General features: G+C 40.8%; 1 protein-coding gene across 1 annotated transcript in view; it reads left to right on the forward strand.

Annotated features, from left to right (window-relative positions):
• mapk8ip1b (mitogen-activated protein kinase 8 interacting protein 1b) overlaps positions 1–12,820 on the forward strand; it is a gene marked incomplete at its 5' end in the record, with an annotated part of 81,272 nt that extends 68,452 nt beyond the window's left edge. The window contains 3 exons of the mRNA XM_084337766.1: positions 10,120–10,190; positions 10,532–10,630; positions 10,862–12,820. Coding sequence (XP_084193892.1) covers positions 10,120–10,190; positions 10,532–10,630; positions 10,862–10,934 — 243 coding nt within the window. The 3' untranslated portion in view covers positions 10,935–12,820. The remainder of the gene's footprint in view (positions 1–10,119; positions 10,191–10,531; positions 10,631–10,861) is intronic.
• Between the last annotated feature and the right edge of the window lie 1,660 nt (positions 12,821–14,480).

Here is a 14,480-nt window from a genome sequence, read left to right on the forward strand (position 1 = left end):
GATTTTCCTTAGACTGTAGCTTGGAACCTTCAATAGACCAGTAGTAGATGATCGCAATGTTCTAGGAGGCACATAGTTGACTAGAGAATTTGCAATGTAGCTTGGTCCTGTTCCATTTAGTGCTTTGTATATAAGGAGGAAGACCTTGAAATAAATTCTAAATGTTAATTTTTTATTATAATTTTTTTTACTTCCATTTGAATTATCTTGCAAACAGAGGCTTCTTACAGGTTCCAGCTGATATGTATGACCTGGAAACCACAATGGGTCCATATCATTTATTTTATTTTATTATTATAATAATAAAAAAATATATATAATACAAATATATATTATTACAATTATTTATTTTATGCCAGCACCTAATACCTTGAGTAGGGTATCAATCGAACGGTGACAATCTTAGCTTTCAAGCAATGTATTGGTTCATTGGCATAAAATCATCGGATCGCCTTAAAAACTAGGCCAAAGTGCCACGAGTGCAAAACGGGACGTATAGGTGCCAGTGCCAGTTAAGTGGTTTTAACCTAGCCATCTATAAAACATCATGCTAAAACTGTGAAACAAATGTCCCACTCCCCTAAAAGAAGAAATACATAGCATACATTACTCAGTTGTGCAATAGTGCTGCTGCTTTTAATTTTGTTCAAATCTTTTAGTTAATAAGTTAATAAGACTACAGCGATTTCATGACGGCTTCCTGTCCTCACCCTCATTTTCCGGTGCAATGCGCAGAGATTTTAAAATCATTGGTAAACAAACGTAGTTGAAAATATACACTTTGACTGCTGTTTTGATAGGGTTAGGGTCTTTACTCTTGGCTACATTTGAAAAAGAAACACAACATTATACTTATTTGGGATAGCCGTGTCGGAGATAAAATGCCACTTTGGCAACATGAAGCGAGGCTAAGAGTCGGAAAACTACATTTTCAACAACAGAAATGGGCTGGTCGTCCTGCACAATAAATTTGGTTATTTTATCGGTTATCAGCTTTGCTTTGTTACCGTCTGCAGGGAGGTTCTTGCGCTTCTGAATGGTTTCCAGCGACGTTACAGTAGCTGTTGTGGCAAAACATTTCCTCTTGGCATTCGTTGCATGTATAAACCCGGCATACTCAGTTTCCATGATGAATCTGCAAGTGTTTAACACATTGGTTGCCGTTCACGAGAATTCTCGTTTCTGTGGCCCAACGGTTCAGTGCCAAAAAACAAAGATTCTCATTTCTGGGTCGTTATTTCTTTTATTCGCTATTGCCATTCATAATCCATCGAGGCACCTTGTGCAGGCTGTCCTGAATGGGTCTGAGATCGCAAACGTCCAATACCGCCGCCTAACGCCTTGCGGACGCTATTGCACATCCTTCGATTCTCTCTGGTTCAGCCTGTACGCTGATCTAACAAGTCCGGTCCGGGTTTTCCTATTCGGGGAGGAGTAACGTTATAACACATGGACTGGGGAGAACCAAGCACCGTGGATTCATGTATTTCGGTGGATTATCTTGGCAACACGATCGAGATCAATACTTGGAATGGCGATCAGATAATTGGAATATTATTTTTGCAGTACCTCCTAGTCAAGGTACGGGCTATATGTTATCAATCTTGCGTTGATCTGAGCATGCCTTCATTTTGATCCGTGTGTGTCCTGCAGTGTTGTGCTAGTTACTGGAAAATAGTAACTCAGTTACTTTACTAGTTACTTCATTTCAAAGTAACTTCGTTACTGTACTAGTTACTTACACCCAAAAGTAATGAGTTACTGTGAAAAGTAACTATTTAGTTATTTAAAAAAAAAATTAAAAAAAAAGATTGCTCCCGAGTCCCATGCCCCAGATACTCAAAATAGGTTGATCAACTTGACAGTTTCCATTCACATCACCGAACTCTGCTAAGCAATGTGGTCTAGATACAAACACAAATCTGACACAAACAAATGTTGTCCCGAGTCGATATAATAAGAAGTGCGCCGGTTGAAGGAACAGCCTTGATGTCGCCGGAGCGTTTCATTATAACCATTATAATTCAAGGGTACTACGACTATGCGTGCACCTCATGGTACCAAAGCACCTCAAAGGCGCTTAAAACAAAATTACAAACATCACAAAACAAACTGGTCAGACTACTACTTGACCTGAACCCCAGAACCCACCTCACCCCTGCCCACTTTGACAACCTAGGATGGCTTAGAGTAGACGACAGAGTACAGCAACTTGCAATGGGCCTGGTCTACAAGATACACTATACGACCGGGGTACCCATGTACATGTCAAAATACTTCCCAAAGGTCAGTGAATACCACAACCACTACACCAGAGGAAGCTCAACAAATCATGTAAAACCCAGATTCGGCTCAAACAAGGGACTAAACACGTTTCGCAATTATGCCACAACAATGTGGAACGCCCTACCCAAAGCTAGGGGTAACAGTACTGTATATTTGAATACCGTTTATGTCACAAATGTATCAGTACTAAATACCTATATGTCCCTATGCCATAAATGTCATGTATGTTGTGTATGTCATAAATGTCTATATGAATTGAAAATGGGGGACCCTGATGGAAACAAGACAAACGTCTTTCTCAGGTCTGCATCCCCTTAACAATTGTATGTATTGAGCCGTACTGTATTGTACCCATTCTGCAATCTGTTAAATAAAGTTTTCATTCATTCATTCATTCATTCATTCATTCACCATCTTGCAAGTTGCAACGTTGTTTAAGATATCAATCAAAGCATTGCAATGTTAGAATAGTTAGGATATCAATTGTGCATGAAAGGACTATATTTATATTGTTTGATTAGTATTATGAGATTCCCTGGCAGATTTCGTACAGTCAAAATCCGTTGATCAACTTGAGTTTCAGTGAACACATTGCACTCACCAAAGTCTGCGGTGGTCGAGATGTAGTAACGTTAGTCCAGTTGACTCCAGCAGCGCCTCAAACATTTTCTTTATCTCGTTTCCATGTTGTATATTAATTATCTCTCCAAGTAGTTGCTAAATGGTTTGTTAGTTCGTTTCGTTTTGTTTTGTTTACAATAGAGAGGGTCTATTTCTTTCCGTAGCCGCATTTCTGGTTTGCGCATTTCTGATTGGCCAGTGGCCACTGACTGACGCTCTCTGGTCAGAGAACGTCAGAGAACGTCAGTCAGTGGCCAATCAGAAATGCGAAAACCAGAAATGCGGCTACGGAAAGAAATAGACGCTCTCTATTGTAAACAAAACAAACTCAGGCGAAATCAAACGGAGTTAGGAGGACGCTCGCTATGAATCTACATAAAAAGAACGCAGTAACGAACTAACAAACCATTTAGTAACGGTAACAGCGTTACTGAATTTAAAAAGTAATGCGTTAGAGTACTAGAACGGCAAAAAGTTACTTCGTTACTGTAACGCGTTACTTTGTAACGCGTTAGTCCCAACACTGGTGTCCTGTAACGTTACTCCACAACATATGCCGTTGGTGACGATCGAAGCATAACCCCCCCACCCTTTCATGCATGCATGATGAAACATAATACCGATAATCTAGCGTTTATTTCAGATTGATTGTTGATCCAAGCGAGGAATGCCACAATTTATAGCTAAATGCAGTAAACGCTGCTTACCGGCGTTTCCTGGGATTACATAGAATTACTCTAAAACTATACTCATATTCACCACGGTATAAAACGGAAATGTATTGATGAAAAAATTATCTGTTTTTTGCATCTTGACCGGAAGAAACTCAATGACAATCGACTATATTATTAGATCCATAGCTATAATATTCAATATAGTTTTAGCACTGCAAACACCGGCATGTATCCCCATTCATTAAAGCGCTGGCACACACCGCCCACAGCGACCTCTGGTGAATGGCACTGGATGTGTTAATTAAGTCTGTGGTGTTGAAGTTTCCAGTGTTGCTGCCACCTCTAGAAATACTTCCATTGCAGATATTACACTCGGCTGTGTCATATTATTCCACAAGTACACATGAGTCCTCTGTATTTGTTTGTGAGTGTCTTTATTCTGTTAGCTCTGTAGCTCCACCATTAACCGCTCCTAGTCTACTCTGCCCCACGTACCTGTCCGTGACCCCGGTATGACCCCTGTGTCATATTAGCGCTCACACATTAACATAACACTACAGGCAGTTTTACACGAATCATTAAAAAAATATACCGTTAACTGGAATATGTTGTGCCTTTACACATATGTTGGATTATGTAATTGGTTTGTCATGACAAACTAATAAAAACTGCAAACCGCAGTCACGTAAGGGGCTAGTAGTCACTGTGTGTTGTTGTAGCCACCGGGTAAATCGCGATTTTTTATTAGTTTGTCATGACAAACCAATTACATAATCCAACATATGTGTAAAGGCACAACATATTCCAGTTAACGGTATATTTTTTTAATGATCGTTACGGCGCAATCAATACTTCCATGCGTTCGGGACCTCCATGTTTTGGGGGTATTCATCAGAAAAATCGGATCTGGGATTCGGCTCCCATCAGTCGGGCAAGAACTGCGGGTTTTCAGCCTCTCTCCTCTCTCCTGGAGCTTAAGGGGGAGCCGCGCTCGGCCAATCAGAGAAACGCGGAAGGCGCTCGGCCAATCAGAGAAACGCGGAAGCGCATGTTGGTTGCCGAAAGTGTTCACACACCCAGGTGGGGTATCTCCCGGGCCTTTCTGTGTGGAGTTTGCATGTTCTCCCCGTGCTCACAAGGGTTTCCCCTCCCGATAAGATAAACCCAATGGAAAAACATGCACAACAGATCGCTAAAGCTGTCGTGTTCCCTGATGAAGACGGACAGGAGCACTTGGATTGGTCTTGTAATCCGTAATGCAGTGGGAGAGTCCATGGATCATCCCAAAGAGGTCCCAATCTGTTGTGCTGAAGCACTCCCATAGGTCCTCCTCCACGTTCTCAGACCACTGTGGAACAAGCCTGGCGGTAGCATTGAATGAATGAATGAATGAATGAATGAATGAATTATTTTATTTCGAATGTTTACAAATAAATAAACAAACAAATAATTTATCTAACATTTTCACAAATAAACAAACGAAAAGGATAGGTTTGAAGCCGAAGCTTATAGAGAAACCTACCCCTAATAAAAAAAAAAGACAAATTCAAAAAAGTTAGTTTTCAAAATATAACAAACAAAAAAATAAATCAACAATCAAAACTCAACAAAAAAACGATCCAGAAAAGAATTTTTTTTAAAGTTTGCAAGATAAAACAAACAAACAAAAAATCAACAATCAACAAAAAAAAACGTTCCTGAAAAGAACATAAGCCAACATAGGAAAAATCTAAAAATTAATCTGCAATACCAGAGTTTCATGGTAGAAAAAAAAGAAAAGAAAAAAAGATTGTAGGTTAAATTTTACTATAATATTCTAGAACCCTGTTTTTAAACATATTTTTAAACTTAAAAATACTCCTGCTGTTTTTTATTTCATCCGGTATATTGTTCCAGAGTTTCACTCCTTTAACTGACACAGACATACTTTTAAGTGTGGTTGGAGCTCTAGGCTGTTTCAAATTGAGTGTTCTTCTTAAATTATACGTCACCTCTCGTTCTTTAAACAAAATGTGTAAGTTACATGGCAGTTGATGACTTCTAGCTTTAAAAACTATCTCTGCTGTTTTAAGGTCAACTAAGTCGAGGAACTTTATACAGTGTAGACTGCCCCTCTGCACCACAACTCATTGAGGCTATATCAAAATACCTTCACATGGCCACGTTTTTACCCCGTTCAGTCTTCCTGACATGGGAACTACGAGGAGATAAGTCTATTTGTTTTATGGCATCACATTATTACGGATATAATCCACCTCTGACCTTGGCGTTTACCAGGTAATCTCACCAGTCAAGGAATAGCCTGATCCAGGTTTAATTCTGAAGTTTCAAACAGCAGAGAATCCCTGTCGTCAACCGTCGAACCCGGTGTGAAACATCAGAGCTATTGAGTGTGACCCTGGGGTCGAGATGTTAAAGGGCCTATAGGACCGGAAAGGGGGACTGAGGACTAAGGCTTTACTGGGCAAATGATAGAGGAGGCCGTATTATTCCTAAGCACTACTGTATCAATAGCAGCCACAAGAAGGCGCAAAACACCGTAAGTAAAAGTTTGTCACCGGACAGAGCAGATGGTAATTATTAGGGATGCACCGAAATTTCGGCACCGAAAGTTTTCGGCCGAAAATGGCAAAAAATTGCCTTTCGGCTTTCGGCCGAAAGAGTTTTTTCACCGAAAATATGTCACCGAAACAGAAACAACCTAACAACCTTGCGTGTTGTTGTGATGATGTCGCGCTGTCGGGAGTCGCGCTGTTTCTATGTAAACTGCGCGCAATGCGTCCAATAAATGCGTCTTTAACACTTTGATTGCCTAAGGCTAAATTCATGATATACCATAGGTTGCCAGCTCTATTTGTCTATGGAGAAATTCCCCTTCTTTGCAGGGCTATAACTTTTTAAATTCTATTGCTACATTGCCATTATTAGGGCCCATTCAAAGTCCTATATGTATTGTTCATTGTGTAGCAACGTTAAACTTTTTCATTCACATATTCATAGTAAAGTATGGTCTAATGTATAAGTATGTTTTCATCTCTTTCTGCAGCTTTCTCCAGAACGTGATATATAGCCCCAAATGCATTATATTGATGATGAAATACAGTTTGATGGCAATCAGCGCGATATAAAAAATTCCAACTAGACGTACTTCTAGAAGTTACTACACGTCATCTGATGTTGACCGGATGGGCGAGGGGGCGTTTATAATTCCGTGGGCAGCGTTATACCAATCATCTAATGTGGGTCAAATGTTGATAATAGCAGTTAAGGCGCTCCCATAGTCCAGCAGACTGTACACAGAGCAGACTCCGCGGAGGTCCGCGCGGACTCTTTGAGCTTTCATAGTCGAGCAGATCTCAGCGGACGTCCGCGGTCTATTTCCTACATTTCTCGCACCAGTTTTACTACATTTCCCACAAAAAAAGTTTTACGCACTTGAATAACAGGTATATAGGCAGCGAGATGCAATGTACCGTATAGGCTTGAGGTGGACAGCGCGTGGTGCTGAAATGAAACACGCATTGCATGAAATAAAAGCACCAGTTTTATTTAAAAATATTGGAAACGGAGATAACATTCTATGTTATCTCCGTTTCCAATATTTCGAAATAAAACTGGCAATTTTACACACTTCATTTAGAAAAGCCATTCAAACATCTCTCTTGGCACGGAGCGAGTGGTCAGAGTAAAATGCAGATCGGCGTCACATTAAATGCAGTTCGATGTCAACCAAAACGCCGAGCAGCGTTTTGTGTGACACCAAGTCAGCGGCGCGGATGTCCGCGCGTCAGAAAATAGTAGCTTCGCACCTGTGGGTCTGCTGTCCGCTGAGATCAAAGCTCAAAGAGCCGCGCGGACCTCCGCGGAGTCTGCTCTGTGTACAGTCTGCTCGACTATGGGAGCGCCTTTAGTATCGAAGACGGTAACGTTACACGCTAAAACTCACCCCAGTCTCCGCGCGCCGTTGGGCGATCATCGTAGAGTAGAAATGTTATCATTATGGGATGTAGATTTACCCGGTCCATCTCCAGCTTGTATAATGGTATATACGTCCAAATCATGTTGTTTATCGAGTTATTGGCAATCGATCACTGTGTATTGTGACGAGCTAGAATGCCGGGACCTATAGCGAGTGCCCGGAAGCAATACGGCCGTCCAGCACAACCTCTATGGCGCTTCCTGTTAAGCGATTGCGCCGATCGGCCACCAGATGGCGCTCCTGAACCGCCAGAGAGCTCAGTGGGTCCTCCTGGTGGATCTCAGGCCAGCGGAGGGGAAATATGAATCCGGTCCCAGATTTTTGAAATATTGATATCAAAGACGCTGTAAAGCGTCTTCGGCAACTTGAGCATGGCCGGGAATGACGTGTTTAAGCGTTTCCTGGCAGCCAAAGTGTTAACATGCTTTATATCCTTATTTGCTATATGCCGCGGTTAATCACTGAGTGATCTAATATGCATATTATTCGCGTGTTGTTGTGATGATGTCGCGCTGTCGGGAGTCGCGCTGTTTCTATGTAAACTGCGCGCAACGCATCCAATAAATGCGTCTTTAACATGCTTTATATCCTTATTTACTATATGCCGCGGTTAATCACTGTGTGATCTAATATGCATATTATTCAGAGCGAGAGGGGGGGATTGTGTTTCTGCCTATGTTATACTCGAAGTCAACTTCCTGCCTGTTGTTGCTACGCAACTGCAGCGTGGGGGGAAACTGCCCCGCCTGCTACATTGTGTACGGTTCATTTAGTGCAGAAACGGATTGTTAAAGCGGCAAATTAAAGACAATCAAGCGGAATTTTCTTCAGTCCTTCACAATGCCAAAGAGCTGCTGTGTTACCCGTTGTACTAATGACAAAAACTGAAATCCAAATCGCAAGTTTTATACCATCATGGAGGAAAAAGTGGCTGTGGCTAACTTTCGGCTAACTCGCTCTGCTGTTGTGGTTGTGGTAGCTACATGCTAAGCTAACGTTAATCACATCATATTGAACCGATAGGAGCTTATCTTATCTAATCTTACGTGGATGTTTGATCGGGTAGTGGCACACGTGGTACCACCACGTAAGATTAGATAAGATAAACTATCGGTTCGATATGATGTGATTAACGTTAGCTTAGCATGTAGCTACCACGACCACAACACCAGAGCTAGTTAGCCGAACGTTAGCCGCCAGCCACTTTTAACTCCGTGATGGTATAAAACTTGCGATTTGGATTTCTGTGTTTGTTTTGTTATTAGTACAAAACGTAACATAGCAGCTTCAATTTGGGTATTCGAGAGTTGGCCATGTCTGTATGTGTTTTGTATGGACATTATGTCAAGTCAATCAGGGGGAGCTTCTTTGAATCATATCTCGCCTTAGAATCACCAGAAAGGCTTTCGAAAATAGTGAAATGCCATGTTGGCCTCAATATTTTCATAACAAATCATATGAAAATGTTATGAAATGAACAAGAATATGATAAAACATAAAAAAACGGACCTCAACACATGCATTTGATACTAGAAATCCGTATGGTCCCCCTATACCAAGATGGCGGCGGTCTCGTGACATCAGAGTGTCTTCGAGAATGTAGTTACTCTCCCTCGTCCCCGCTGTAGTCCACACTCAGCTGTGAGAGAATTGTTGAATAGATACACAAATGTTCTAGAATGTTTGATTATGACATCATACTGAGCTGGACCTGTACTTTGTGACGTTATGTTATTTTGGGCATTCATAACATTATTTCGCGCGACTGTACATTTGTAACGTTAACACAGCCCAGCTGTCAACTGTACTTTGTAATGCTATGTTATTTCGGGCATTCATAACGTTATTTCGCGCGACTGTACATTGTAACGTTAACACAGCCCAGCTGTCAACTGTACTTTGTAATGCTATGTTATTTCGGGCATTCATAACGTTATTTCGCGCGACTGTACATTGTAACGTTAACACAGCCCAGCTGTCAACTGTACTTTGTAATGCTATGTTATTTCGGGCATTCATAACGTTATTTCACGCGACTGTACATTGTAATGTTAACACAGCCCAGCTGTCTGTCTGTCGCGACTCGCGAGTCTACTGTGCCGAGTCAAGCGAGCACATTCAGCTGGGGACTAGAAAGGTGCGCTCAGTAGAGCACAGATGTCCGCTGCGCAGCCAGAGAAAAGATGGAATTAATGTACTGTATGCATTCAGAAGTGCTGAATAAATGTTTTATGGACCCATAATAGTGATTATTTATTATTTAAGTAAAGTTTTGCCATAATCATATTTTTCCATAATCATAATGTTCCACAACATTGGTAAAAAAAAAATCTATTCTATTAATCATTTTCGGCCTTTCGGCTTTCGGTTTTCGGCCAACTGTTTTCTATTTTCGGTATCGGTTTCGGCCAAGAATGTCCCATTCGGTGCATCCCTAGTAATTATTGTCTCCATCATTACAGGTCTGGAAAAGGGACACAACTGATACAGTGTTACATAAGAGGCCAATTAGTAAATGCAAGAGTTTAATAATAGATGTTTGTCCATCTCTGTTCACAGAGTAATGAATGCAGTCACTTCTTCCAGTTAAAGAACATCTCCTTCTGTGGCTATCATCCTAAAAACAGCAAGTGAGTATGGACAGGACAAGAAGGTCCTCGTGAGGGTTCCCATTTCAATATATGCTCTGAACTAAGTCTCAGTGAGATTGCCTGCATTTTACTCTTTTATTGATGTATTTCCAAACCATGCAATTAAGTTAATAACAGCAGGTACTGTCTGATATTTGCAACATGTGAACAAGCTCCATGCTAAAATACTTGACACCTGTAGACCATAATCAGTTGAATAGATTGAGATACCGTTGCCTCTGTCGCAAAAGCAAGGTGTGGATGCAGGCTGTGAACAATGACATTCTTATCATACAGTACATTCTGTAGTGAGTGGTATGTCTTCTGTGGTTTTCCGTCAGGTATTTTGGCTTCATCACTAAGCACCCAGCAGACCAGAGATTTGCCTGTCATGTCTTTGTGTCAGAGAACTCCACCAAACCCATGGCAGAGTCAGTAGGGTGAGTTGGAAGGTTTCTGCTTCTGTCTTTCTCTTTCACTGTCTTTGCATGCAAGATATGCATCATTAAACCTAGCTTGCTGTTGAGCATGCAAGAGATGTGTCATTTATCAAATATGCCCGTCAAAGTGATTTGTATTGTCTAGAAGAGCATGCCATAGGGATCACACATAGCTTTGTGTGCCAGATTAAAGTTGGGAGATAATTGAGGTAGCCCCCTCTTGTCTTCCAGGAAAGCCTTCCAGTTGTACTATAAAGAGTTTGTGGATTACTCCTGTCCAACAGAAGACATCTACCTGGAATAGTTCCACCCTGCCTTCCAACCACCACAGCCCTGTACAGTACAGTGTATCATAACCTAATGTTGCATGAAGGACCAACATACCGGTATCTAAAAACAAAACGTTTTTTTCTTCAAAACTAATACATCTGACAAAAAAAAAATTTAAATAAAAGAAATTCAAAACAGAAGAGGAAGGGTAAGGTGTTGGGACTCACTGGTCCAGACTTTGTGAAGACTTGACAAGGAGACGAGCCAATGGAAGTGGACCTAACGGGGCGTGTCGTGAGATATACAAAACGAAGTCACTGAGGAAGTGGTGATCTCAGGCTGTCCACGCAAAGCACAACCATCATTTCCCCCCCACGACCTCGGCAACAGGGTCAGCCACCCTAGAGCCTTGTCTTAGTGGGCATGGCACTTGTACCTGAGCAACAGTGGTGGGACTTGGCGAACAGTGTTTCTGTTTCTGAAGTGACGATCAAAAAGGTTTGGATAAAGGAATAACGGACGAGTGTATTGTGATGCGATGCATAGTGTGCGAAGGCGAAGGAGCTGTACAGTATGTTAAAGAAGATCAAGGCCACGTATTGAAAAACGCAAACTAACTACAGTACAACATTACTAGTATTATTAGTTGTGTCCCTTTTCCAGACCTGTAATGATGGAGACAATAATTACCATCTGCTCTGTCCGGTGACAAACTTTTACTTACGGTGTTTTGCGCCTTCTTGTGGCTGCTATTGATACAGTAGTGCTTAGGAACAATATGGCCTCCTCTATCATTTGCCCAGTAAAGCCTTAGTCCTCAGTCCCCCTTTCTGGTCCTATAGGCCCTTTAACATCTCGACCCCAGGGTCACACTCAATAGCTCTGATGTTTCACACCGGGTTCAACGGTTGACGACAGGGATTCTCTGCTGTTTGAAACTTCAGAATTAAACCTGGATTAGGCTATTCCTTGACTGGTGAGATTACCTGGTAAACGCCAAGGTCAGAGCAGAGGTGGATTATATCCGTAATAATGTGATGCCATAAAACAAATAGACTTATCTCCTCGTAGTTCCCATGTCAGGAAGACTGAACGGGGTAAAAACGTGGCCATTTGAAGGTATTTTGATATGAGATATAGCCTCAATGAGTTGTGGTGCAGAGGGGCAGTCTACAAATTACAAGCAGGAGGAGACTTTGGTGTCTTTCAGATCTCACTAGTAGTGCCTCTTTTTCTTACCATCTGATTATTGTGACTTTACTTTTCTCAATTGACATTATACCATTTTTTTTAAGATGACCTGAAAGTGCATTTTAAATTGAGGTTGAAAACAAATTGTGTTCTTGTGTACGAGTTTGTCGAATTGGACAATTTCTGATGAAAAGACGATGAGAAATGCCGCAAAGACGACTGACGGAGGGGCTCGACAAAAGTGGTCAAAACTGTTGAAAACAATTGGAATCTTACAGCATTCATAATAATCTAACATTTATGTCTAACCAAGTATTTTATTTGATCTATATTCAACATGAGATAGAATGTCTGTAAAGTAGGATTTAAATCGAATTGAAGGATGTGTGATTTCTCAGTTCAGCCATCTCACGCAGTCACTCTGTTTTGTTTTTCTGTTGTTTCTTTTGTTGTTATTATAGTTTTTTTTCCATGTGGTAGGCTACCTTTCAAAACAGCTTCCTACAATATAGTACAAATCACCTGTTTTTATTGATTATAGCCATCATAGTCTCATAAAGAGATGCAGAGTGGTTCCTTTCTCAATGGCAAACCAGGCCCATGAGGAAGTGTACTGTAGTGGAGGCTATTGGAATGGTGTACAGACATGCCATATATAAATAAATATATTGTAATTACAAATGTTACATTGTATTGATTCATTCTGTAGTATGTGACATTTCTCTTATTATATTATCTTTTTTTGACGTGTGAATTATTCTTTATTTAAACATTTAAATGCAGAACCTGCAGGCGTCCTGTCATTATTATGTTCTTATGCTCATGTGTGCATGCAATCAAGCACGCGCACACACACACTCCCTCAAAATAACTCAAAACACAGACGTAAATAAATTATAAATGGATACATCGCTTACACATGCACACATTTTCACTTTAGAAGTTGTACTGTATGTGCAGTGGCCTGTAAACCGTTGTTTCACAATAAAAACTGGTTTGTAAAACATGATTCTCCATCAAAGCCAGGAAAGCCACTGAACGACGTACCATGCATCAACAAGAGCTGAACCCAGCTGCAGCCAGCTGCTTTGGAAGAATTTGGGGACAAGATTGCTCATGCGACCGAGCGCTTTCCCTTTAGGGATTCCAGCACAGCTGAATCCATCCTCCTTTCTTAGAGCTGCCCAAGGTTTTTCCGACACTGGCAGGGGGCCTGTTGGACCTTTCCCTCCCTCCGTGGCGCTCCTCTTCCGGGCAACACTCTTCGGGACAGATTCAGCTGGACGCTTGGGCCCTTGGTTTATAACTGTCAAGTTTGTTCTTATTTTCCCCACTTGAAGGGCCCAGGCAACGTGATAAAGGAAGGATATAACTCTGTGACTTCTTTGACCTTTGTTTGTCATTTATTTGGTTGACAAATGGTTGTCACAATAGCAGTCACAATAGCAGGTTATAAACCTGAAAGGGTATGAAAGGAAATGTTTCAACATAATACATAGGCTATAATAATACCATAAATTATAATTAACATTAATACATTTAGCCTATATTATCAGTTCATTCAAATAAACAATTACCAAATGCATTTTCATTAAGAACATTCATTCAGCATTTACCAATACATTTGACATTTTGTATTATTCTTATTTATTCTTTTTATTTATTATATATATATACCACATATAACCTATATTATATATATATATATATATATTTATATATATATATTATTTATCTATTTATTTATATATATAGTATTTATTTATTTATTTCACCAATCAACATTGTTCTTTAAACTTAACCATGTCATGAATGTCATGCATCAAAATGTTCAAATATTCAAACTGTTGTAATGCCAAACATTACAGGCCTACAGAAACACCATTTCCCAGGGTGCACTGGGGCCGCATGTCAAACATTTCATGTTGAGCAGAGCTAACATGCTACAAACATTTCATGTTGAGCAGAGCTAACATGCTACAGTAAGCAAAGCACAAAGCAAGCAAAGCACATAATCATAAAGCAAGCAGGGCACATGCACATTAAGCAAGCAGGAAAGGTAAATGTAAACATAGCATTGGGCTATCACGTTCCTGGTCTGATTGCAGCTAACTCACTAGGCAGCGTTATTTTTTTCCGTAGCCGTATTTCTGGCAGACGCTCTCTGATTGGCCACTGACATGTTTGCCCAATCGCGTGACGAGCTGTGTCTTTGCCCATTTTCGTGTCGAACAGCCTGCAAACTACCTGGCGTTCTATCGCCCTGCTCTAAGACAAACTCTAACCGTAACCAACTTCGAAAGAGTGCCTAAGCTTAACCGTCGAAGGAACTTGCCGTCACGCTCTAAGACAAACTCTAACCTTAACCAACTTCGAAAGAGTGCCTAAG

The sequence above is a fragment of the Notolepis coatsorum genome (assembly GCF_963971535.1).
Source record: "Notolepis coatsorum genome assembly, chromosome: 20".
In the NCBI taxonomy this organism is placed as follows: domain Eukaryota; kingdom Metazoa; phylum Chordata; class Actinopteri; order Aulopiformes; family Paralepididae; genus Notolepis; species Notolepis coatsorum.